This window comes from Micropterus salmoides, unplaced genomic scaffold (assembly GCF_014851395.1).
Source record: "Micropterus salmoides isolate LMB-PRFRI ecotype aquatic unplaced genomic scaffold, ASM1485139v1 Ms_hic_scaffold_16, whole genome shotgun sequence".
NCBI lineage: Eukaryota > Metazoa > Chordata > Actinopteri > Centrarchiformes > Centrarchidae > Micropterus > Micropterus salmoides.
Genome location: NW_024040707.1, coordinates 18,659,493 through 18,686,838, shown reverse-complemented (window position 1 = coordinate 18,686,838; position 27,346 = coordinate 18,659,493). Strand labels below are relative to the sequence as shown.

General features: G+C 40.4%; 2 protein-coding genes across 3 annotated transcripts; both read right to left on the bottom strand.

Moving 5' to 3' along the window:
• Positions 1–1,166: 1,166 nt before the first annotated feature.
• LOC119905492 (dihydropyridine-sensitive L-type skeletal muscle calcium channel subunit alpha-1-like) lies at positions 1,167–21,654 on the bottom strand. Its single transcript, XM_038722576.1, has 45 exons — positions 21,470–21,654; positions 19,863–19,968; positions 17,724–17,863; positions 17,423–17,556; positions 17,139–17,291; positions 16,804–17,009; positions 16,527–16,630; positions 16,272–16,417; positions 16,112–16,193; positions 15,863–16,023; positions 15,553–15,778; positions 15,249–15,456; positions 14,923–15,043; positions 13,398–13,512; positions 13,198–13,297; positions 13,019–13,088; positions 12,467–12,599; positions 12,172–12,301; positions 12,030–12,089; positions 11,284–11,390; positions 11,056–11,143; positions 9,977–10,084; positions 9,825–9,877; positions 9,588–9,734; positions 9,120–9,321; positions 8,835–8,993; positions 7,590–7,700; positions 7,386–7,469; positions 6,658–6,705; positions 6,070–6,096; positions 5,834–5,959; positions 5,676–5,741; positions 5,448–5,539; positions 5,193–5,352; positions 4,933–5,060; positions 4,754–4,850; positions 4,251–4,353; positions 4,023–4,124; positions 3,791–3,924; positions 3,331–3,456; positions 2,923–3,128; positions 2,770–2,834; positions 2,559–2,602; positions 2,398–2,472; positions 1,167–1,729 (listed from the first exon to the last, which is right to left on the bottom strand). Exons 1-45 carry the CDS (start codon positions 21,652–21,654, stop codon positions 1,421–1,423), a joined length of 5,547 nt encoding a protein of 1,848 aa, XP_038578504.1. The 3' UTR covers positions 1,167–1,420.
• A 1,138-nt stretch (positions 21,655–22,792) lies between these two features.
• On the bottom strand, positions 22,793–26,852 carry tmem9 (transmembrane protein 9). 2 transcript variants are annotated; one of them, XM_038723411.1, is made up of 6 exons: positions 26,786–26,852; positions 26,399–26,544; positions 26,076–26,167; positions 25,541–25,649; positions 24,541–24,672; positions 22,793–24,421 (listed from the first exon to the last, which is right to left on the bottom strand). In XM_038723411.1, exons 2-6 carry the CDS (start codon positions 26,489–26,491, stop codon positions 24,281–24,283), a joined length of 567 nt encoding a protein of 188 aa, XP_038579339.1. In that variant the 5' UTR covers positions 26,492–26,544; positions 26,786–26,852; the 3' UTR covers positions 22,793–24,280. The 2 variants fall into 2 exon arrangements, with proteins under 2 accessions (XP_038579339.1, XP_038579338.1); XM_038723410.1 differs by having other exon boundaries at positions 26,692–26,829.
• Positions 26,853–27,346: the final 494 nt, after the last annotated feature.

Here is a 27,346-nt window from a genome sequence, read left to right as displayed (position 1 = left end):
ATCCAAAGCATGCACCTATCTTCTCATCAAGGCTCCGTCTGCAGTAACTGCTTCATTAGTTTTGATCATTATTTAGTGGAGTAACTCACCTCATGGGGTTGGGGTTTTTTTTCCTTCTCGAAATCACTGCCTGTATTGTAAGATGTCCTTCTTTGGTTTGTTTGCAGAAAGGAAACTAACACAGACATGAATGTTTGGATGGTTTATTTCTTTCGCCATGGTGAAAACACCAATGTAACATCAGCCATAATGGCACAGATCCAGAAGTGAAGGAGACTTGAGGTTGACACATAAAGTTCATTCAAAGTATCTCCAAAACCTTGCAACATAACGTATGTATGACACTAAAACACAGGCTGATCAGATAATGTAAAAAATAAAATAAAACGTCCTCCGCAAGGCCTGTCACTATTTGAAAAAACATGAAACAAGTTCAATAACGTTTGCCCATGCAACTGAATAAAATGTGATACAAGCCTGGGTGAGCTATAAAGCTAAATCCACCATACTCCAGGTATGCTGAAGAAACATTATCTGTATGGGTCAATCTTAGTGTCCCTAACTCAAATGTATGACATGTTTATGTAAATCAAAGCACATAAACCCTGTAGCAGTACAGTGATGCATGCACTGCTTACTGATGCCACTGTAGGGCTTTAAATTGAACAAGTACTTTAATACGGCTAAATCTTTGGATAATACTTTTGTAGATTAAACATATCTCTACATCCAAATAAAAAATTTAAAAAAAGATGTTTGCTCTTTAAAATCTGCTGACACCAACTTCACACGAGACTGGTGAGCAGGAGAAAACTGCAGTAAAAGACAGCAAGGCCTGAGTGACCAGAGGATGCTGGTGTACCAACAAAGAAAATAATTCTTTAATTTGCATTGTGATAGCACCAGAGCCCTTTTCTGGCCCTGGATTCACAGAAACTCAGTCATCATTTCCCCAAAGTGGAGTCCTTTCCCACTGTCCTCACTGAACTGCTGCACAATAAAGACAGCAGCCTCATCCCAGTGAGGCGTTTTAGTCACCAGTCACTTTCCGAAACCTCCCTCAGTGAGGTTTCAGTAAGACACTAAGCTCACTCACATGTTTGTCCCATAAGTCATATGGAATGAATAACCTCAACATACGCTACAAAGAAAGAAGTTCATCAATCTGTTCGCGAGATAAGTTGTGTTTTTATTTATTTCAATAAATCTGAAGAATAAGATGTTTCGTCATCAGATATATTGTTTCTCCTTGGTTAAGTTTCAGCCACACATGACAAAACCTGACCCAACCTGCCATGAGCCAGGCTAGTAGATAAAAATTGTCACAGAGGGCAACAGACTTGGTAAAGTGGTGTGAGGTGGAGCCACCTGCAAGTGTAAAAATCCAGAAATAACCACATAAAACTCAAGTGACAGCCTCTTAAACTTTGGAGTCTGCCTCAGCCGCCTCCTGTACGGAAGGAGTCATGGGGATCGGACGTCTCTTTCTCCTCACAGCCGGATCTGGCTCACCTGTCCCCTGTGCTGCCGCAGCAACGGTGGGAGGAGGGACAGGGATAGGGCGTCTCTTTTTGACTGAGGTGACGCTGGTGGAGCGTTCGCTGAGGATGCCCTGAGCCACGCTCTCCATATCATCTACAGTTGTGTGCATGGCATCAGCCATCTCCTTAGTCACAGAGACAAAGCTGGGGTCTTTGGCCAGGGAGGCCAGACCGCCCTTTACAAGAGCCTAGAAAAGAAAACTTATAATGTAATTGTTACTGGTAATGCATTAATCTTAAACACACAGGTCCTGGTGTAGTAAGTACATTATTATGCATAATAATGTAAATCCATGTAGGGCAGTGAGTATATCTTTGTCAGACACCTACAGGAAAAATCCAGCCTGAAATTCAAATATAATATTTCGATTTCACTTTACAGCTCATCTACGATTTATGGATTTTAACAAGTCTTTCTTTACACTGAACAGCTTTACAGAGAGATTTACATTGATTTCGGTTTGTAAATAATAATAATTACTCTGAGATGTCACATCCAGGTGAGTTTTATATCAAACAAAAACTATGCAAAAGTGATCTGCAGATTCCCAGTCCCAGAATGTCCATCTGCTTGGTTTTCCAGGTGATTACACATTGATTGCTCTTGCATTTAGTGCACTGAGTTCCAAAAGAAACTGAAACTAAACCTCAACTTTGTAAGGAGAAATAAATTTGGTTCAATCCAGGAACTCTGCTTAATTTGTGTCCAGGAAATGAGCCTGATGCTGAAAAAAGCAGTTATGCTTATTATCGCTTATCTATGACAGATCTGACAGTGGATCAGGACATCTCCGGCTGGTAAGTAATTAGCGTGTGATAAAAAGAGGCTGACAGTCCAGGATCCTTCCTCACTTACCTCCTGGACGAGCTGATCTACCGCAGTACTGGAGCTCCGACTCTGGCTGTCGCCATAGTTAGGCTCATAAGGGAACTGCAAAGAAAAGAAATGCATCCATACGTTGTATGCCAGCTGTTCATCATTTATACTGGATAAGACGGCCTTTAAGAAAATATTACCTGTGTTTTGTCTGTTCTCACTGTGAAGTTCCAGGACTGCAGGTCTGAACAAAGGTGAATAAAGAAAAATGTATTGCTTACTGTTACATTTATACTTTCTTATTATCATCTTGTTGGAACTCGTCTGAAAAACACTTTGAACTGCAGTGACCTCTATAAAAGGTGCTAAAAAAATCGAGTTTGATTAATATTCAAAGACCTCTTGACATACCTGGCTCTGCATCCTCACTGGGATTGTAAAACTCTATGGGACTGCCCTCTCTTTCGAATGAAAATCTGAAAGACAACAAAAATGGTCACCAATCGCACCCTCAGCACATGTCATCTGAGCTCCTTGAGAGGTAGCAGTGTGTTCGGTCCTCACTCTGCAAAGGCGTTGTTGTTAGTGTTGCTTTTTGGCGCAGTAGTTGGGAAAAATTCAGTAGTGGGCGTCAGGGCAGAGGTTGGTGGAGACTCAGACTGGCTCTCAGAGAACTGGAGGGGCCGCTGGTTGGCCATCTGGTGGGGCTGAGGGCTGGCGGGTTCAGAGGAGAATGAGTCCACCCGGTTACCAAACAGACCATGAGTACGCTGGAAATACAGACCAAAACAAGCACAAGCAGGTAGAATCCTGTAAGTCTCCAAAGTTGATTAAAAAAAAAAAAAAAATATATATATAATAAATCAACATTGACCAAAACTACAGCTGAAAGATTTCCAGCTGACATGATAATGCAGATACTATCTTTAGCCTGTATGTCTATTCTGCCAGCTTGCACTCAGTGTTTCACACCTGGTAAATGCCTTCCTCTCCAGCCTCCTCCATAGCTCTGTCCATCTCTTCCTCATTCTGCAGGTCTCCTGAAATGGCCCTGTGCATCTCTGGAGCCACCTCCTCCTCTATACTCCGCAGGCCCGCCTAGAAAGGGACATGGGAAATGTTAAAAAAATGGAGAGCAATGGCAATGTAAGGAGAGGAAGAAAAGGAAGGATGAAGTTGAGTACTGGTGAAAAAAAAGCAAAAGGTCAGATATACGCAGGGTTACACCTACACAGAGAAATCAGCTAAGTGCATTTGTAACAGTCTAGTGCTTAAAAAGCAAAAGTGCCTTAGCATAGCAATAACACACTATTCTGAAAAATGCTGCGTCTCGTGATTCTCAGCAGTTTTATCCTGTCTGACATTTTTAACATTATAATAACGATCGATAATCATCACGTCAATAACGATTGACCCCATATTTATGTCTCACCTGGATCTCCGGGCCCGAGGCGCTCTTCTTACTGGGCCGGTAGCCATAGTACTCCTCCTGACGCTTCAGGAACTTACGGAAATGGTCCTGAAGCAGGAAAGTGGAGTAGAATTTCCCCACAGTCACCTCATCATCTGTAACCAGACAAGTCACAGTGCTGTCAGTGTGAGAAATACTGGAGTATTCTGTAAAGGTGAAATGGTACTACTTCTATTTATGTTGACAGGCTTACCTCCTATAGGGGGGATGACCTGGTCTAACAGTTTCATACTGGTGCGTTTCCAGATTTGCTTTATAATGGCTCTCAGCTCCTCGTTGGCCTGCTCAAAGTTACCTGTTCAGAAAAACCAAAAAAAAAAAGTACTGAAATTACATAATGTACATCAAGTTGAAAGAAGCACATATACTGTGTATGAATTCTAATCCATGATGGTATTAGCCAAGTTTTGATGCTCCGTACCTTCTGTTTTGATCTTGAGTGCAGTCCTGACCAGAGCAAACAGGGTGGCATTGAAGGTGACCGTGCCATCACTGTTCAGGGGCATGTTCATGCCAACCAAGCGCTGCAGACAGGAAGTTTAGAGAATTTGGGCACCAGAGTATTAGAACAATTTATTACAATACGCTTTTTGGGAGGGCCTTGAAAGGTGGGAGATAATATGTATAATTTTTCAAACTTTCTGCCACAATCAGGTGTATTGATATTTTCAATCAAGATAATGTGGAAAGCACTTTTTTAAATTGCTACTTCTCTACCTGTTCCATCTTTTTAAATGATCTATTATCCAATTTAACCATTAATGCTTTACATTGATTGACTTTTCATTCATGATTTTTCATTTACAGATTTTCTCTTCTTTTTCTTATAATTTTTACAACAACAAATGTAAATGATCTAAATCTAAACTCTCTTTTTATTGCACTTTACTTATTGATTTGACCCTGTTCATAGACTGAATGTACCTTGCATGCAGCACGATGAGGACAGAACTTGCCAAAGCCCAGTGGAGGCTGGATGCGCCGCAGAAGTGTCACCACGTCCAGATGTTTAATTCTCCCCCTATTAGATCAGAGTTCTGTGTTCTGTGTTCTGAGCATAAATAAATAAATGGTAAAGTTTCACAATTGGTGTTCAGGCTTACGTGGCTTCTGGGTCATATTCAGCCCAGATCTTCTTAAACTCATCCAGATGGTGTGGGCCCAGAAGAGACCAGTCACGCGTCAGGTAGTCAAAGTTGTCCATGATGACAGCTACAAACAGGTTGAGGATCTGACGTAGGTAGGAAAGAATGACCTTACTTATAGGGTTTTAACATTTCAGCATCACATTATGATGGTTAAAATATAACAACGGATGCTAATGCAGCTAAAAGATAAATGTTGACATAATACTGCTACTCACCAGGAAGGCACAGAGACAGTAGAAGCTGAGGAAGTAGAAGACAGCGAAGTTGGACCCGCAGGTGTACTCCTCTCCTGGCAGGAAGTCAGATTTGGGGTCGCATTTCTTCCCATACATCGAAGCCATCATGACCTCCTGCCAAGCCTCTCCAGTAGCACATCTGGATATGTAAACAATGAGAGTGAGATCTTGGCTCAGTTTTTGAACTTGAAACAAAAGACCTTTTATCTTAGAGGCTTAGGTTTGGAGACTCACCGGAATAACATTAGAACAGCCTGAGGGAATGTCTGGAAGTTGTTGTTGCGGTTGATTTGGGTGCCATCCACTAAAGCTATCTTTCCAAAGATCTGAATCCCAGTCAATATGGGTGCACCGATGACAAATACAGAAACAGACAACATCGGGAATTCAATCAGAAACATATTAACAAGCTAAAGAGGTTTACAATGTTTACATCCAGAAAGGAAATACTGAAGACTGTACCTGCATCCCAATGACAGCGTAGATAAAGAAGAGCATCACGATGAGCAGAGCTACGTGAGGGAGAGCCTGTAGACACAAACCAAACAGTCAGCTCATTCAAAGTGTGTTAAAAGTAGAGATAAAAAAATAAAAATGATCATGACCACAGTGTGACTGACCTGAAAGGACTTGATGAAGGTCCACAGCAGGTTACGGATCCCCTCCGAACGGTTCAGCAACTTGACCAGACGCATGACACGGAAGAGTCGGAAGAACGTGATGGAAACAGAGGCATTTTCAGATGCCTATGGACAGAAAGAACCAGAGAAAAAAACAGAGGATTTGATGAAAAGAAAACATAAAGAAAAGAAAAAAAAACATTGCTGGTTTTCAACTTGGGAAAGTTCCGGCTTACCGCAATGGCTTGCATAGGATTTGTCTCCTGTACAAAGTAGATGAAGAGATGACATACTGTAGTTACATGAATTATATTAAGAAGAAATTAATGGAAGTTAGTATTATTATATAATATGTATTAGGGGCACATAGCAGACATGGCATTTATCAACTGTTAAACATTATTACGGTATGATTTACAATCACAAAATATGGTTAACATTAGATACATAGCCTCCAGGTCTTAGTTGCTGAAAACCAGACAACTGCAATTTTCTAACTCATGCGAAGTAAAGAATATAAACACAGTTTTCAGTCAATCCAGCCACCATTAAAACTTGCTATGCAGATACAGTCAGTGTGGAGTTGTAGCCCTGTGTGTATAAACTATTTGAGCAGTACTGGAACACAATATAGCAACAACCCTACGTCTTATCTTATATTTGCTCTGTAAGATTAGACAGACAGTAGAAACACAGATGTTTCACCAGCAGTTTTGAGCCCCACACACGGTTCAGTACAGTAGGACTACGGTTTAGTAGAGAACATAGTGGCATGCTCACACAGCAAGGCTCATGCAGCAGTGAAGTGCAGATCAGATATTTACAGCACAGCCATGGAGGCAGTACAGTCCTCCACTGGAGGCCAGGGCAGTCTGTGGAGGATAGACAGATGAGGAGTGAGGTGCATGGAGGACAGAGGCATTGAGAGGGATTACGAAGAAGAAAAGAAAGCAAAAGAAGAGGAGATAGTGAGAGGAAGTGAAGTATTGGATGGAGAAAACAGAATTTGCTAGTGTTTGTGGATGAAAAAAGATGATGAAAGATAACGCAGTGCAACAATGACAGGAAAAACAGTGACTGGCCAGAGAGAGAACATTTGTGTAGCATTACCAAATAAAATGACACTAAAATCCTTAATTGATATTGTGCTCTTTTTAAAGTGCTCGAACAACACACAGAAAACATAACATTCCTGAAATGCTGTCATGGATAATTGTGGGAATAATGGACATTTTGATGATGGAAATGGCAATTCACAAGGCACACTGAGGAGGGTGCGAGCAGGAGAGCTGAGGTGGGAATGGCCTACAACAGTACTTACCATGTCCTGTGAGCTAGTTCTGCTAACACCAATCAGCTGTTGAACCACAGTTATGTGTCTGGGTCAGAGCATTGAATGAATACATTCAGCCACTTAAATTCAAATCACCCTATTGACCGGGAATGTCTCATTGAGGCCGGGGACTTTCATACACAGCACCTGCAATGATGATCTGATATCTGTGGAATTCATTAGGATTGATTAAAAAAAGGAGTTATCATATGTACTCACATCAACTTCACTCAGGATGACATCAACAACGCTACCGATGACAATAATGAAGTCAAAGACGTTCCAGGGGTCTCCAAAGTAGCCCTGCACAGAGAGGTAAAGCACTGCTGAGATGGTAGGACACTAGACAACCACACTCCATTACAAGTAATGGTTGTACAAGGGAGGAAAACTGTTTGAAAAACAAAACATATGAGTCTTTACTCTCGCTTTGAAGGCCATGAGCTTGAGAATCATCTCCACAGTGAAGAGCACAGTGAAGATCAAGTTAAGAGTGTCCGACAGCTTGGTCACATGGTCCGACTGGTTGCAATGCTGTTCAAAGAGGAAAATGAATATTATGTTACAAGTATTAATTTGATGTAGCATTATCAGAACATGTAGTTTTAGTGAACATATTTACATATAGCTCAAAAAAAGCTAATCTGAGCCACGCCCACTTCAAACCAGTGAAAAGAGCAAAGATTAAAAATAATCAAAAGAAATAGAGATATCTTTTCATGTGTTGTAACTTTGACAGACATATGATGTGGTCATAGAGGATCCCATCACTAATAAAAAGAAGCTGATTGAGAAAATAGGTTTTCAGGGCCTTTAAAGGCTAAGTTAGGTCATTTTCATTCCCATGTTTTTGTGTCTATGTGACTAAAGGGGACAACACTTTTTGATATTGCTCCAGTATTTAGCGAGCGTGCTGCAGTCAGCAACTGTGCACCATCAAAGTACATCCACGAGTGCTTGTGGTGCCGCTGACAGGCTCAGAGTGACAGAAACAGCTGCAATATTGCTCTTGTCAAAGCCACCAGACTCCCTTGACAAAAAAAATAAAATTTACCTCGCAGAAGACAGGAGTTGCTGGTCTACTGCTGCCTCTGTCGGTTAGTTTGTTTGTGTTACTGTGAGACTTTGGTGTTTTTCTTTGTTTGTGTTATTGTGTGAAGACCAGAGAGGTAAAATTATGTTTTTTGTCAAGGGAGTCTGGTGGCTTTGATGTTGCGACTGTTTCTATTTAAACAAAAAGGATCTTACTCTCTAAAAAAGGTCTATCTCTATAGGGAAGTCTTGTTTAGTACAACTACAGCTCTGGCCCATCATCAGAATTTTAAGTCATAATTAACTTGGTCAGCACCATAATCAGTATTATCATTATCAAGTCCTCTCTTACCATAGTACATAAAAAAAACGGACACGCAAAGTAAAGTTGACAAAGAAATATGTAGGGCACCTTGCATTAATGTGCCCCCAAATTAATTAGTCTGGGATTTTGCTGGAAAGTTATCATGTAACATATTTTAAATACAGTTTCAAAGTTTCCACTTTCTCATTAATTAAATGCAGTAACAAACATGGAACTCTCTAAAGATACTGAATATTGACTGTTATTGACTATTATCTGCCTCAATACAATGTCAGTGCTTTTAGGTTGCAACATGAGCTTAATTTACATACCTGCATTCCCAGACACAAGGTGTTGAGCATAATTAGGAAGAACATGAGGTACTCAAAGTAGCAGGAGGTGACAATGTACCAGACTCTGTACTGGTAGGGGTTTTTGGGGATGTAGCACCTCAGAGGACGAGCCTTCAGAGCGTACTGCACACACTGACGCTGAAGGGGAGGCAGAAGGTGGGTTAAAAGAAGTATAATGAGTGATTCTACACTTGAGTAATGTGTTTTAGATAGAGAATGACCAGACTACCTCACTGAGCTTCATCTCTGGGGGCCTTAGCATACCTGGTTCTTGTCCAGCTCACAGTCCTTATACTCCTGCTCGCCCTGCTCCTGGAAAGTGACGATCACAAAGCCCACAAAGATGTTCATCATGAAGAAGGCGATGAGGATGATGTAGATGATGAAGAAGATGGACACATCCACGCGGTTGTTGAAGACAGGACCCATGTCTTCTTCATCTGAATCAATGGCTCTGTACAACAGTCTAGGAACAAATGAAGTGATATTGAGAGAAGAGGGGTACTTGTCAGAACAAAGATCAAAGATCATAGATACAATAAGGCTAATTTGTTTAGATATTATAATACATGGCATGAATATATTGCCTCTATTGCATCTCTGGCTCCAGGTAATGTAATTACTTCCAACTCAATATCCACGTAACCAGATGTTCTGTCTTCTAACTCAATCAGACAGATAAGATTAAAAAAAAAAAGTAATTTATCAAATCAAAATTAATGCCATGCTTACTTTGGCCAGCCCTCAAATGTGGAAACAGTGAAGAGGGCCAGCATGCCATTGAGCACATTGTCAAAGTTGAAGTCACTGTTGAGCCATTCTCTCTTAGCCAACACTGTGTCCTGAAGGGAATTATCCATGTGCTTCAAGAAGTATCCCCTGAGAGCAGATGCAGAGAACAGTCACTCTCAAACAGCATTGCAGTTTTGAGAGATGAAATATATGATGTGTGAAAGATTTCTGCCTTACTGGCATTCCTCCTCAGTCATTTTGGACAGGTCTGTGCAGCTGTAGAATTTACCCTATGAGGGAATCAGTGACACGTTTAATACATCTGGAACTGCAAGCTTTACAGCGCACACGCAATATAAAGGTGCCAACATCATCTTTTAAAAACTTACCTTGAAGAGTTGCACTCCAATACAGGCAAACATGAAGTTCAACAGCATGGTGACCAGGACGATGTTGCCAATGGTTTTGATGGCCACAAACACGCATTGGACCACATGCTGTCAATATAGACAAACAATGACCACTTAATACTGGTAAAACAAGTACCTACAGTAATTACAGTTACAGTTTTTTTGTCACTTATTTTTTATTCTGAACATCTTTCAAATCTCACTTTACAGCATTTAACTCAGTTTTGAGACAGTATCTTATACAAGGGATCTCAACATTCACACCTTCTTACACATACAGTAAAATCTACAGGCGAGTATGTCCAGAAATACAAAGACTAGAAAAAATAAATAAAAATAAGTAACAACCATGAAGATGGAATGTGCAAACAAAACAAACAAAACAAACCAAACAAACATCAACTTAGGAAAAAACATGGGTCGTGTAGTAATTACAGTTTTGAGGTACTTTTTATTCACTTGATGCTACTTTATACTCCTACTCCACTACACTTTAGAAATATTTCACTACATTTATTCATTTATTTAACAGTTATAATTAGTTTTCAGATTAAAAATTAAAAAGTACTGCTAAAGATCCCAGTGGTTTCCAACCTTAATTGCTTGTCACCATTTACATAAAAGCAGTGTCTTGTACGGAGAAAAGTAAAAAGAAAAAAAGAATCTAAATGTGGTAATTTTTTCTTCTTTTCTCTCACTGATCATCTCACAAATGCTCAGATTTATATCGTGACCCTTTGAAGGGGCCCGACTACTCCTACGCTGGGAACCACTGGACTAAACTTCCGAAGTTGCTAAACTTGCTACACCCCAGTGAGCAACAACAGTACAACACTATTTATACATTAATGCATCAGTATAATAAGAATGTCATATGAGTCACAGAAAAGAAAATTACTTTTAAAACCTATGTATTGTTTATACTTATAATGGAATATTTGTACATCGTTGTCTTGATAGTTTTACTTAAGTAAAGGATCAGATGAATTCTTTCACCATTGGAAATGTAGACATTTCCCCAAAGGCAATTACTGTATTTATAGTATGTCTATGTGTACCTTTAACCCCTTGGCTCTATTGATGGCCCTGAGAGGCCTCAGCACCCTCAGCACCCTGAGAATCTTCACCACAGAGATAGCACTGGATCTGCATTCAAACACATGACAAAAAGCAGTCTTGATATGCACATCTGGGAATACTAACATTTGTAATTGAGTAAAAAAAGAACAAGCATGTTCTGTGTCTAATACAGCATCTCCATATTCCATACTCCAATGTTTACTCACTCCATTCCCATAGAAAGCAGGGAGACTGTAACCACAATCAGATCCAGGATGTTGAAGGAGTTACGGCAGAACGAGCCCTCGTGCATGAATGCTCCATATACTGTCATCTGTAAGTCATACCCAGAATGTTAAACCAAACACGATTGTATTTAAGCTTTTTTGAGTCAGAGGAACAGATGTGTTGCGTTGAATTTCAAATAAAACTAATGAAATAAGTCTAATAATCAATTTGTTATTCTACAAAAAAATTATAAATCATTTAGTTTTTTAAAGCAAAAATGCTCTGATCCACTGATTCAAGCTTCTCAAAGGAGAGCATTTGCTGCTTTTCTTTACCTTAATGTTACACAAAAGAAAATTTCATGAATTTATTTCCACCAGTACTGACACACAGATGACTGAGTTAAGTATTTGATTCAGCAGGGAAATAACTACTATCATTGCAAATTAAGTAGATTCACAGTGATTCTTGCAGGATCCGATTGTGATATCTCAGGGGAAAGAAACCGGCCTCATCCTACTTCGACATGCTTCTCACCCACATAAAACAATTTCATTACTACGAGGGAAGATTCTAGTGACCTGTGATATTCATTGTGCTGTTTCAGAGCATTTTTCTCTTCAAAGAAAAATGGCAAACTTTGTTTTGTTTCCCAATATCATTAAATTGAAACACATAGAATACTTCAAAGAGCTAAATCATTCAAACCCAAATAAGGCAGGACACGAAATATGCAGCGCATTACCTTCAGTACAATCTCAATGGTGAACACAGATGTGAAGACAATGTCAGCATAGGCCAAGATCTGGAGGGAAAGCACAAAGACTTGTTATCAAATTTGGCCTTCTTTCAACAGTCCAGTGTGTAGTGGCAGACCTGTTAATCACCTTGTTTCTGAAAGACTGGGGATCAATAGGGTCCTCAGCTGCCAGGGAGATGGAGGAGAGCAAGATGAACAGAAGGATTAAGTTGGTGAAGGACGAGGCGTTGATGATCTTGTAGCATAGTTTACGGAACCTGGATCCCAATGAATGTGAAAAGAGATTCAGTGATCATTGAGTTTAATCAATTGACTGTTGTGTTATTGTGAATCAGTATGAAGCACTGAAATATATCCAAACACAAACCTGAAAATAACAGATCTCAGTCTGTTATTTTCAGGTTGATATGTCTGGTTCCTACTTGTTCTGAGGGCCAAAAATGAAAAAGGAGCTGGCTTCAGGCAATGGCACAGCTTCCTCCTTCAGCTGCAGGTCGGCCATTGGTCGGGGGCGAGGGCTAATGGGGATTTCAGGCTCTACCTCCTCGTCATCACCTACCATGTGGAAGAAACCAGAATCAAACTAAAGTCAATGACAGAAATACTTATTGGCAGTAGTCATGTTACAGCACCACAGAAGAGAAACAAAGATCCAGCAAATAAATAAAACAAAAGTATTTTTGGGAAAAAAAGGAATTAATTCACGTTGTAGACTTTATATGGTAGTCACCCAGAGTAGTGTGAAAATAGTCTAACTTTAGACTCTGCTATAAACTTGGCTCAGGGAATTGGCTGAGTCTATAATGAGGGTATACTATACTTATACTGCAGCATAGCCAAGGCTGCATCACTGGTATACAGCCAGTGTAATGAATATGAATTCCTGCAATAAGTGACCTCCTTCTGCTACAACTACATCGCTGAGAAATTAGCGTTAGAAATGCAAGAAATTTTTTGGAAATTTGTTGTGTTACCTGGGAAGTCGTCAGGTGGGAATGGATCTTTCACTTCATTGACATTGGACTCAAACTCATCAACTTTAAGCTGAAAACAAAAACATTATACATGTATTATAGCTACTTGCTCCTGAATAATACATCATCGCCAGGAATAAGCGAGTAATATGTGATATGATACCAAATACAACGCTAACCTTGGCAGTGGTGGGCATGACCTCTATCTTAGATCTCTGCTCTGCCAGTTTCTTAGCTAACCTCTCCCTCTCCTCATCAGTCTTGTCTGGCATTTTGGACCTGGAGGATACAAGAGAAAGGGAATGGAGGTGAGTTTCGCTGTGAGACAACAAAGAAGATCATCCCTCTTAGGTTAAAATTTTGCTATTCTATTATTCACCTTAGTAGCTTTCTCCTCATCTTCTCCTCCGCCTTTTCTTTTTGAGCTGAAGTCAGACTCTCAGCCTCTGCCAGGTTGTCGACAGCGATGGCCAAGAAGACATTTAGGAGGATATCTGATATCTGAGCTCAGGAAAGCAAAAACCTTGATTTTTTAAAACATTAATGCTTTGTATACAATTTTTAGCTATGCTAGCAGCATGGCTCTATAGATGACAATATTAATCTGTTAGTCAGTAGGTCGGATGGCCCACCATTGCCATGAAATATTGTAAAGCCAGTAATGGTCCCCACAGAATGGATCCTAATGACCGTGCTGATCCCCTGACCTTTCCTTGTTTGTTTCTGCCCTCTGTGTGTATCCTACTGCCCTCTACTGTGTTTGTGCGGCCTGTCTTCTTTCCAGGTCTCTATGGTGGAGAGGAGGTGGTGTGGCTCAGATCCCACTTACTGGGTGACACCTGAAGCTGCTCAGTTGTCCTTCTGGATCCATCCTCTTGACTTATGTTTTACAATTTACATTTTGTGTTGCGAATCTATTCTGTACACATGACATCTATTGCATGTCTGTCCGTCCTGAGAGAGGGAACCCTCCTCTGTTGCTCTTTATGAAGGTTCTTCCATTTTTACCCTGTTAAAAGGGTATTGGGGGAGTTTTCTTCATCTGAATGAAGGGTATAAGGACAGAGGGTGCTGTACACTGCAAAAGGTGAGCTCTCAAAAACAAGGGGAAAAAGCATTAAAATGGGGGAAATATTACTTAAAATAAGCAAGATTATCTGCCAACAGAACAAGAATATTTCACTTGCGGCTTAAGGAAAAAAAAACCTGAAACAAGTGAAATTCTCTAACATAAAAGCCGCCTGGTAAGAAGAAATATCTTGTCAGACAAAAAATAAATATATTTTGCCTTCAATTAAGATAATTAATCTTACTTAGATTTTAGTTTTTGCAGTGTATGCTGTACAGATTGTAAAGCCCCTTGAGGCAAATTGTGATTTGTGATATTGGGCTATATAAATAAAATTGACTTAACTTCACATATCAAATGGAACTGGATGGATTGGCACATTTACTACAGAGATTCATGGGGCCAAGATGATGTATCCAAATGAGGTGATTCTCTGACTGTTCCTCTAGCGCCACCATGAGGTTGACTTGATTTTCAGTGAAATATCTCAACAAGTATTTCATGGATTACCGTGAAATTTGGTACAGACATTCACATCCCTTGTGGATGAACTGTAATAACCTTAGTACCCCTGACTTTTCATCTAGCACAATCATCTGTTTAAAACTTCTGTTTGTCCAACACTTTTGTTTATGACCAAATACCTGCAAACCTAGTGACATTCTAAATATCAGACTGCTAAACATTAAATGTGAGCTTTATCATTGCAAGCATGTTATCATGATGATGTAAGTATAATCTGAAAGCAAGGCTGCACAGCTTCACAGAGCTGCTAGCATGGCTGTAGACTCCTTGTTAAATCCTAAAAGACGTTGTGAGTGTATGTGAAGGATACAATTTCCACAGACAAAGAGGACAATAAAGAAGATGGCGACCAGGATGCCAGGAAAAACAGGCCCTCCATAGGCCATAATGCCATTGTACATGATGGAGGTCCAGTCCTCTCCTGTTAGGATCTGAGAGATAGGTGTGTTATGTTAAAGAAGAAGACATTTATTGATGAATGTCGGGTATGAAAGGATGGGGTAGTCATTTCTACTGTAAATGATCATCATTTACACCATGGACCATCAAAATCAGGCAAGAAAGGTTTAACAAAATCAAAGCAGACTCTGCTAAGAGTTCAAAGTAGAGTATCTATTAGTCAGTATCTAGCCTCACCTGAAACACACTGATGAGGGCCTGAGGGAAGTTGTCAAAGTTACTGCGTCTGGGTCTGTGGTCACTAAAGTTGAATTTCCCCCCAAACACCTGCATGCCCAGGAGTGAGAAAATAACGATAAAGAGGAAAAGAAGAAGGAGCAGGGAGGCAATGGAGCGTATCGAGTTGAGGAGAGAGGCCACAAGATTACTCAAAGATTTCCAGTACCTGCAAAGCAGTTGGAAGAAGAGTGGTGTTAAATGACGTTAAATTACACTACAACCAATTGAATGCAACATGATCCTTGGAGGGGACATGACTTACTTTGTGACTTTAAGGATCCTCAGCAGTCGGATACACCGGAGTACAGAGAAACCCAGGGGAGCCACGGCTCCCGCAGATAACATGATCATCTCCAGGATACCGCATACCACCACAAAGAAGTCGAAACGGTTAAACAGAGACATGAAATATCCTCTGGGACCCAGCGCATACATCTTTACAAACATCTCTATGACAAACAGCACCAGCAGTACACGACTGGCCACATCTGTTGAGATAAGAGAGGAGAGAGACGGATGAGATGAAGCTGGGTGCAAAAAAATATTGCCAATATTATATGTTAATCACCAACCTTGCAGGGAGGTGAGCGAGTCAGGCTGGTGGTGGTGCTCTGTTGCTATGGTCAGGGTGTTGAGTAAGACGAGGAACATCACTAACCAGTAAAAGCCCTTGGTTTTCACATACACCAGGCACTTCATCCTGAAGAAACGGTTCCAGCGACGGGCCAAGCGGCTGAACACAAAAATAACCCTAGCTTACTGTGCCAAGTCGCCTTCAATATTATATACAATATAAGAATATATACAAACTGCAGACTCACTAGTAGTAGACAATTCGACTCTTGCCTTCCAGGCCATACAGGCTGTCTGTGTCAGAATCTCCACTGGTTAAAGGCAGGAGTCCTGACAAGAGAATAACAGTTGTTCAGTTCAACAGTATCTCTACAAGGGATGGGTGCTGAGGTGGTTTATAGTGCTGACCTTGGCCCTCTCGGTCAGCATCCAGGACTTCAGCGTGAGTGATCCACTCTATGTAGCCATGCAGGTCTTCATCCAGCTGCTGACGCTCTCGCAACTTCTGGAACTCTCCACGTGACCTGGCCTTCTCTCGCTCTTTGGTAAACTCCCTGAGTGGAAGAAAAGTAAAACAGGAACATGCGATTATTTATTTTGAATGTTCATGTGAAGAGGCAAAATGCAGACAGTAGAAAGGATAGAAGATAATAGTTGTCTTACCCACTGAGCACACCCAGAACCAGATTGAGCACAAAGAAGGAGCCCACGAGAATGAGGGGAACAAAGTAGACCCAGGGCCATTCATTTCCTATGGCATCATTAACCTGAAAGACAACTCTGGGTCAGCCACAAACAATGTTTTATGTTAGGTATATTGTATACTTTACAAAATAAATACCTACAATGTAGACAAATGTAAAGGTTTTGGTGGCACAAGGACATATTCGCTGCACTGAAACTGAAAAACAACTGAGACGACGTTCAAGCAGTCACTGACCCAGTAGAGAACTTTGGTCCATCCCTCCATGGTGATACACTGGTAGACTGTAAGCATGGCAAAGCCAATGTTATCAAAGTGGGTGATGCCATTGTTGGGACCTTCCCAGCCTGGCCGACACTCAGAGCCGTTGATGCTGCAGCGGCGTCCATTACCAGCTTGAGCGCACGGTGCAGGCAGCTCACCTTCTGCTGTGGCGTAGATATCTGTGGCCCAAAGAGAAGAGATGAATATAACTTTGGAATGTAGCTTCAAGGAGTTACAACTGATTACACATCAGGGGTGACTATTAATGAAAACACATTTAAAAGTAATTGTGCCCTTTTTATAAATACTTGTGCCAGTGTAATAGCAGGTCTTGTGCATTTTGCACTTGAACAGCTCCAGTCCCATGATGGCATAGATAGTGACCAGCAGAAAGACCAGCAGGGCGATGTGCAGCAGAGGCAGCATGGCTTTGAGGATGGAATTCATCACCACCTGCAGGCCTGAATGAACAGCACAAAATCTGTTGTGTCTTCAGAAAGCGTTCCTTCTCTTTTACAGCATTTCCAAATGAATCAAACAGTGTGACATAGACACAGGGCTTTTCTGCCATATTTAGAGAATATGCTCTTACTGGGGACTCCAGAGACGAGACGTAAGGGTCGGAGCACTCTGAAGGCTCTTAGTGCCTTCATGTCAAACCCTCCACCCTTCTCCATTGGCACACCTGCTATCTTATTGATGGTATCCAATGCAAAAGTGAAGAGACTGTAGGAAAAGTTTTTACAACCATTAAGTGCCTACCCCAACAAAATGAGCCTGCAGTACAATATTCCAGTTTTCATCATCAACTTTTGGAAGTGTCTTAGATGTGGTCAGAGGGAAGGTGTGTGTGCCTTTTCTGGTAGAGATATCCACCACAGAGCTCATCTTACCCCATGAAGACGATGACAAAGTCCAATATGTTCCAACAGTTCCGTAAATAGGCGCCTTCATGGAACACGAGCCCGTATGCCACTATCTTCAGAAAGCACTCTAACGTGAATATGATCAAGAAGATATACTCCAAACTCTCCTGCAGCACAGCAAGACAAGCACAAACCAGGAAATTACATTTACATATACAAATGACAGCTATGGCATTTATCTGCTAGGATAAATAGCAATAGATGTTGCCGGTATCAGATTAACTTAATAGCTTTGTTAGCCTCTTAGCTACTTTAGAAGGGTTTAATAGATGAATGGCCTATGAGTCACATTGTGATTAATGAAACAAGTTCAGCCATGTCAGACAGTCTAACACAAACAGATAAATGTCAGGGTGGTTGAATCAATTTTCAAATCAGGCCTGTACCCGTGTTTTTATAATCAGTGTTGATATTTTCAGAGACAAAGGAGGTTGAAATACAGCAGATGAACTGGATGTAGAACTGAGTATGGTTTTCTGCAGTTGTGACTGTCACTGACAACAAACAGAGCACACAAGTAACTAACATCGTCAGCATTGCACTATTTTCGACCATAACACACACAGCCTGAAACTATCAACATTAAATAGACTAATTCCTGTTTTGCTCTTCATTGCTTGCGTAAATACAAATGTATGAACAGTATGATAGAGCTCCCAGTGAATAAAAATCAGATATGAGATATGTAATATGTAATAATTTATATGTAATATAAATGATATATAATATGCTGTATATTTCCCTTTCATCCTTTTAAACAAATCATATCAATAATGTTTGACTGAGCGGTCCAGCAGCTAATCCACCTAATCAATTAGAACCTCCAAGGCTAAACTTTGTGTACATGAACAATAACACATACATTTATGGACTAAAACTCAAGTAATGTTATTCATATTCAGTGATGTAGGCCAACAAGTAGAGCTGTGCTTCTATGTTGTAGTGTATCAGTGTTACAAACCATAATATTTTTTATGAGTATATGAGTATGAATGTGGTTACAGGAGGCCGCAAATGTATCCACCTGCGTCAGTGGGGTGACTGCCTGGGCCGACCTACTTCTAACAGCAACAGGGGGTGAAGTTAACCAGCTCTTCTTACATTGCTCACCTCTGAGGAATGGCACCATAAGAAGTAAGAAGGATTTAGTGGGGTGCTGGTGAGTGGTCCAAAGCAAAGATATTAAAGAAATGGGGTCACTTTCAAGTCCAGATACCTGATGATTGATGAATTACTGGTACAGGTCAGTCAGTTTGGTACCCACAAAATTGATTTGAAGAAGATTGATTGGAGAGCAGGTGATGGCTTGCTATGGGCGCTATATATTGACATTTGAGCTGGATGTCAGGCCTCTGAGAGATAGCGATCCTCATATCCAGTCTCTCACAGCAGGCCTCCTCAATACCATAATACTAGTGTCAATACAACATCAGATATCTACATAACGGGAAGATGTACAAACTGCGCGAGAGCAAACATATATCTTTTGCTCACTTTGGTCATCCCTGGCTTGTAACGTTGAGTCTCTGACCTATAATACACAATCCACATCTTCATGGCAGTGCAAACACACACCTGTGAGGTTGAAATATAGTAACACCTGGAAACACACCAGCAGCATCCAAGGGTCAAACAGCTCACTCATTCACTTTGATGTAATAACCTCAGCTTAAAAGACTTGTGTATTTTAACCAGTTTGGAGGGCATTTTCATCTAATTGTAAAAAAAATAAAAACTCCTCAGAAAATGCATATCCCATGTGTTGGTAGTTAATTCTCATGTTTTTGTACTATAGTCTTTTTCAGTAGCCTGTTTCTAAACAGGGAAGGATAAGCTAATCACAGACACACATGGGATCCCAAATAAAAAACTGAGTTGTGTCTGGAAGAATCTGAACGGGGCTTGGCACTCAGTGACCAGCTGAAACATTTAGCTGGCTCAAAGCAGTCATATTCATTTGTTGAAGACAAATGCTTTTTCTTCTATTCCAATGTTGTACTGGCAAACAAAATATCAATACAACATTCACCCATCGGGCCAAAGCTACTTGTAGGGTCCTGAGTCACACATTAAAAAAAAAAGGTCTGTGTTCATATTCATACTCACCAAGTTGGTGTTGGTGTTATTACTGTCTTCTTCAGGCATGGGCAGGAACACAGCCAACGCAATACAGTTTGCAAAGATGGTCAATAAGATGATGATCTCAAAGGTTCTGGATGGGGAAACTCAGGATCATAACAACAATATATGTGGAGTGGTAAATCCCAGGTACCCCCAAAAAGGAATGTTAACAAAGTGATACAATTTATCTTGAATAATATATGATGATAACATTTGAGTTAATCGTGTACATGTCCAGTAAATACTAAAAATAGAAGGTAAAACTCTTTGAGAAAATAATTTGTCCATTTCTTTATCTGTGTGAGTTGTTCTGTCTTTCTTGTGATGTAATGTGGCAAACACACACCAATTAAACAGTGCTACAGCTCTGCTAACACCAATCAGTGCTGCTAAATGATGCCTGAAACAACATCCCTTTAACAGCCCATCAGGCAGCCAGCAAAGCGCTCACATTAAATGTAACCCTGTCTGCTGTGCTGCTTCATTCTCGTCCATAGGGGGCTCTCTTACAGAATTCCCCTGCCAGGTCAGCATCATGTCTCCCTGTGATGCCCCGGGACAGCTGCACAGCCCAAGAATATGACCAAACCATTTAAACACAGACAAATCATCAGGGGAAAAAAGCTGTTTGGTTATTCTGTGAAATATTTTTTTATTCTAAAATCTGTGAGCATGGATTTAATGCTATATACTTATTTTATACAAAAAGAAGGATTTAAGGGGTTCAGTACATTTCTGTAATTTTGCTCTAAATACAGCAACCATGTTGGAGAATCACATACCAATGTGATTGAACTGCTGCAGTAAAAAACACAGGGCCTGGCTGAGCATATGGAAACAAAGTTCAATGAAACTGTTAGAGAGAAAAATTTTAATTATTTACAATATAATAAAGTAATAAAGTTAACATTCACTGTGTACTCTGTAACCCCTATTGTGAATAAGAAGTCTGTTGCCACTGGCTAGATATGACTGATGCATTCTATTTTGGATGTAATATATGTATCATCCAGGAATGGAGATCAGGCTGAAAGCAGGAAACCCCCTATAGGGGCCATAACATCACTCAGCAGCCTGCCTTGTGTTTGTGCTTTAAGCCTCACAGAGTGGCAGCATTTCAGAGCGGCTATTTCCACATTATAAAGCAGAATGTCAGCTAACAGGACTGGAGGCAGCGTCATTAATTGCTTCTGTCTGCCAGATGTAAATAGATCAGCTTAAGAAGCTCTCCAGGTGAAAACACGAGGGCTACAAACTTGACTTTGACGCAGGTCTGCCAGATACATAACAGAAGTCTTTACACTTCAGGGATCGCCTTAACACAGATTTGAGAGAGACTTTGCTTGGGCGTGCTTACCACAGGTGAACCGCATGGCTGATAATTCACTGGCCTACAGACACCTAATTTCTGTATACCCTAGCTGTCAAGTGTTCTTAATACCTTCAGTATCATATATACTGTATATTCAAGACAAAAATAGTTCTGTTGAAAAGCCAGTGTCTACTTAATACTTACTATAACAAACACAAAATCCTTTGAGTTGCGGGACACGTAGCTCAGCGTGAGAGTGTGTGTAAGATATAAAGGATACTTCCACTCCACAATGTTGATGCAGGCCTTGCGGAAGGGATTTTTGAGGGAGAAGAGGAAGAGGGTTCTCGCTGGTCGAGGGTTGCCCCCCGTGGCCTGCAACTTCTTCAGCTTCTCCCTCTGCTTCCTCTTCAGCTCCTCTTCATTCATGATGACCGGCTTGGCCGCCTCTGCATTGGCTGCCATCTTGACTCCTCCACCTGAGACAAGATACCGGCCCTCTAGAAATGTGTCCTCTCACTGTATAATCCCAAGTGGAGGAACTGTACAAACTCCCGTTGCGAAGGCCCCCTGTGTTCCAGACCTGCCAATCCTGTGCACGCTCCACCGCTGCCCTCTCTTCCCTCTTCTCCTCTACCTCTGACTAAAATCTCCCTCACACAGAGCCACAGGCCTCTCCTCCTGGCTGAGGGCCTCTGACAGAAAAAGCCCCCACGGCAGGGAAAATAACATTAGCCCAGAGTGGCTGGAGGAGCAGTTGGCCCTGCTGTAGTTTAAATTTAGACTGTGAACCACTGACAGGCCATGCTTGGGGATGGTTAAGATGGTGGGGGGGGGGGGGGATTTGGGGCAGGGCAGCAGTGGTAGACGAGAGCACGAAGAAGGGGAGAGAAGCAGTTGTGGGGGGTCTAGCAGCAGCAGAATTTCACCACTAGCCCCTGAACCTGCCTTCCCTTTTAAAACTGATCCAGGCTCCTCGCAAAAGATAAAGGTTTGCTCTTGTTGAACCCTAAACTGTGACAAAATAGTGAGCAGGGAGGGGATATAGTGAGCAGGTGGAAATATTTCTCAGAGGAGCAAAAAATGAGATTACGAGGTCACCTGATCCCAAATTGTTTACATGTTACCATGTCTTCATAGGAGAAGTTACAACATTGCGATAGAATACCTTATGTCTGGTTATTATTGTGTTACAAACCATTTATTAAATGTAAATTTTTGATTAAAATGTGCAGAGAATCATTCATTTGGGAAACAAAATATTGTCATATTATCACAACGCAATGATAATTAAAATCAGTACATGATAATAAACTTTATCACCCACCTCTAAAGAAAGATTTTGCTAATGAAATAACAGTTTGACTTTTCAAACAGACATCACCTTCGAAATGGCAGAGGTGAAAATGTTGAACGTTTTCCCAAATGCTAAACACTACACCAAATGTGAGGATTAATTTAATGTTAAAGCAGTATTTCTGTACAGTAAATGAGTAGTACACAAGCTGAGAGCTCGCATATTGTGTCCTCTGTTGCCCCCTAGTGCCAATAATCAGCAGCAGTGACTTCTACAGCAACTAAAAGACAGTTCCCAAACAAAATGTTACAATTAAGTAAGTATTTTTTTTATTTTATTTCACATCAAGCGAAATGTACAGACATGAGGAGTGCCATCTTCCAGTTAGGCTGGAGATAACTATATAAATACACTGATACCAGTGATATGAAATTATATGTAAATCAATCAAAAACACTTCAGTGATAAAACAAACCATTTGAGACAAATTAACGTCAGTAGTTCACATTGTGCATGAGGTAATGTGAGTCAGTGTGCCTTTCCTTGTTGTATTAAAAATTCCCCAACAGGGAGTTTCAGTAGCACAACGGGGAATTCACTGACACATAATGATGCCGGAGGACCATTCAAAGCCATGAGGCACCGTGATTCTGCCACACTTAACTGCATTATCTGCAGATTTACTGATTAGGACAATCTCCAGTGGCAGAGATTTGATTCGACTGAGGATGGCTTTGAAGCTCTGTTAAATGCCCTGTTCTCCATTTCTCTCTCTCTCTCTCTCTCTCTCTCTCAAGGGAAATTATATTCCATCAAACTCGACTGCAAAACACAGGACAAAAATGTGGCCGTGCGGCTCCCTTGTTGAACAAACTGTTTACCAATCAGGTTCCACTGGTAAATTCAACATAAAATATTTAGTTTATACAACTGCTACTGTGGAGGATGATATACCAACCAAAATGTATTGGCACACCTTCCCATCTTTTAAGTTTTCTTAAAGATAATATGAATAACTAACATTTAAGAGCCAAGTTTTGCACTGGGGTTTGCTGTAACACATTCACGCACACATAGAGAGAAAAAGAAAAAGGCACATATTGGGGCCATCTTAGAGGGTAGCAATTTCAACGATTTAAAATTCAACGGCCAAATCTGTTGATACTAAATATGCCCAGGTCACTATGCACAGCAAAGGGGGACAAATAAATTATAGTAATAATAATAATTATAAATAAATTATTATTAGACCTAAACTGGGAAAAGTGCAATGCTTGTCAGTAGCACAGGTAAGGTGTTCTTTCTACCCAAATAGCTAAATTGACCATTCACATTACATAAAGTTTACCTGTTCTGAGGTAAATTATGCTATAAGAAAAACAGCTTAATATCATACCAAATTAGCAAGTATACAACATGAAAAATTATCACGAGGAAGCTTAAAAGCTATTCACAGTCTGGCTAAACAGACGAAAAATATTCTTACTTTATCAAGAAATTCAAAATCTGTTGCATTGCAACTTGTTGAAGTGATTGAGATCATTTCTAGCTGTTAAGAGTGCGAAAACATGCAGTTTTTTTCACAACTGCAACTGAGCCTTAAGTGTTACATATAATAATAAAAAATATCTGCTTGTGTGTTTAAATGTTTCTGAGTGAGGAAATACTTATTCAGAGGGTGCAGTGCACAGCAATGACAAAGAAGTTAGTAATGATGGAGCTGGTGATTGTATAATAGGGCTGATCCCAGTGAAGTTTCCTACTCTAAACCTGGTTTGAGGTCAGCTGTAGGGTTTAACTAAGCATCTTGTGGCGGTCAAAAACAGTCTTGCGCTGTTCCTGGACCTGCTTTTTCCAGCGCTGCTGCGCTCCCTCAACCCGCTCCAGCACTGTGTTTCCTCTGGCCTGGGCGTTGTCCACCTGCGGACGCATCTCCTGAACATACACACAAACAAAAAAAGAACAAATTAAATCAAGGACTTCACACTCAACTGAAATGAATGCACATACTGTATGTGTTTCAGCACACATTTGTTGTTTGTTTGAATGGTTACCTCAGAGTCCTCCTCATTGTGTAGTGGCTGGGTATAGGGGTCATGTTTGCGAATAAGAGGATCTACCAGTAGCAGGAACAGCATGTAGAGCAGCAGTGCACCCACAACAGACAGGTAAATGATGATGGTTACCTGGGACAAATAGAATGGAGAGATATTACATAATTTTAAGTTACCATGCTGGCATCAGCACCTAACAATGCACCTAACAATTCCTTCTTATCTTGAACCGAACTTTGCAATGAGATTTTATTATATGTATTAAATACTGAGACAGCCAGGATGTTTGTTGGGTGTAAAACTGTTTTAGCTATTAAAAATCCTTAAAATATTGATAAAAACAAACAAACAAAAAATCAGGTTTCCCATTTTTTCACATGTGATGTGAGCCAGTAAAACCAGATCTTAAGTCAGCTCTCTGTAAACACTGTCATTACTGCACAATTTGAAGAAAAATTCATTATTGTGGACAATATTGCGTTTCGATTATAATGGAACAAATAGTACTATGAGTCTACTTCCTTAATTAGCAAGCAATCCACGAAAACTGACATTTTGAAATGTGTATTTCTCAACTTGAACAAAGTTAAACAATATTTATAACAATAATAAGTAAAACAGATGTAAAACAGAACACGTAGGCTTATCTGTTTTTATAGGAACATGCGATAGCCCGGTGTGGGCAGAGATAATGAGCAGACTGCAGCGCACACACAGAAGAAAGCGTCACACACACTTTCTCTGTTCTATTAAATCACACACTTTTTGCGGTTATGTAATCGCACATGACGACATCGCCATTGCAATTAGATTAATCGTGCAGCCCTATACTCTAATTTTGTTTCTTTTGATTAAGCAGACTTCATAATGTTTTAAATGACTCATATTGTGTGGCACACAATCACCAACCCTGTTAATCTGGGTTAGTGTGATTCAAGATAAGAGTGAACAAAGTATTTTGCCAAAAATCAGAATTAAACCCAAAGAAAGACAGTCCTACCTTGATGGTGTTGCTACTCCGTTCCTCATACTTGCACTCACACAAGAGACAGTAAGCTTCCACATCATGGCCAGGCACCGGCATGGGCTCCACTACATGGAGGCAGTTACTGTAAAACACATCAAAATGTTATTTCCACACCATACTGTTCTGTCCCAAGGTTTGCCCTGAGTCCCAACTCTCGCCCCAATCAGCAGGGATTCACTCCAGCCCATGCGACCCCTCAAAGATAAGCAGGTTACAATGGACACGGTTTCCCTAATGTCAGACTTTTTATGTGAAGTTAGTACAGTTATATAAATAACTGTATTATATATTGTTTTATTTCATTTATCTTATACGTTACCACATTTTAAAATAGATTTAATTATTTGTTAAGTTCTGCGTGTGTGCGCAGGAAGGGACTACAAACTTTCTTTTCGTTTTACAACCATGTGTTGTGTAATGATAAAAAAAAAACTACCTTGTACTTCTAATGGATCGACAATTATACTCAGGGAAGAGTGTGTAATGACAAATAAAGGCTTTCTCTTACCAATCCTTCTGAGAGACATTTCTGTTATATATATGGCCGGTGATGTTTCTGTATGGCGGGCAGATGCACTTGCAGCGAACATCTTCGAAGTTCTGTAATTGTCAAGAAAATAGACACGATGTTTTTGATCCACTCTTCCAATACTTAACTTACATTGCAGATACATTAAAAATGTACATTTTAGTCTCCTGAACAAAGGGATTTAGTTTTAGGAAAACATACTCAAGTAAAGTGATCAAATATAACATTATGGGAAGGCAACATACTGATGACCGACCAGTAAATTAATTTTTGAAGGTCAGGTGTGCAGCCTAATATTTTACCTTCGCCTGTGCAAAACCAACAGCATCCAGCATAAACAAGGTCGCTACTGCGGCTACAGCAAACGTCCAGGATCCTTTCCAGTTGGACGGCATTTTTCTACAGGCAAGGCGATATGCACGACGGCAGCTGAATCACCAGCAGTACTCTGGGGAGTTAAACAGATAACGTTTATGGCAGTTAGCTTTCTAGCTAGCTAGCAAGGAAAGCAGCGAAACAAAGAGCTTCACTTCAGTAACACTGGAGATAAATATAACTTTATCACGACACAACACCAGCAATACAGTTAACGTACGTCGTAATAGTAACTGAAGTATTTGTTTTTGCTATGCATTCAGGATGTAGCTACACACGAGCTAGTTTATTTAGAAGAAAGATCGGCCACATACATTTTGCGCTTCCTTTTTCCGGGTTGTCGTCGCACATGAAGCCGGGTGAACCGTGCAGCGACACTGCCACCTACTGGACACTGGACAGACATCCGGAAATAGTGTAGAATACCAATTTAGATAAACTGAAATAAAAATTGTGGTTACAGTGGTGGAATATAAATTCATTCACTTTAGTATTCAGGTTATTGTACTCTACATGAGGACTTGCATTTTAATGTTTACTTATTGTCCACTGCATTTCAGAGTTAAATACTACTTTTAGTACTCTATCTATCTATCTTGCGCATCAAACACCTGTATAATGCATAGTATAATTATTTTGATGACGTAACAATTAATGTTCTGTGGGTTTTTTTAAACACACGACCAAGGAATTTGTGACTCTTCAGGATATTTTCCCATATCTTTCAGTCAACACTGTTGTTATATCAAATTCTGTCTCCGTGGTGAAATTTAAAATGTAAGCCCCAGCTTCTTGACCCAATCAATACCTCTATTTCCTGGTAATCCTGCTTTCACATCTCTGTATGGTAAGATACTCATACCTTTAATAAGCCA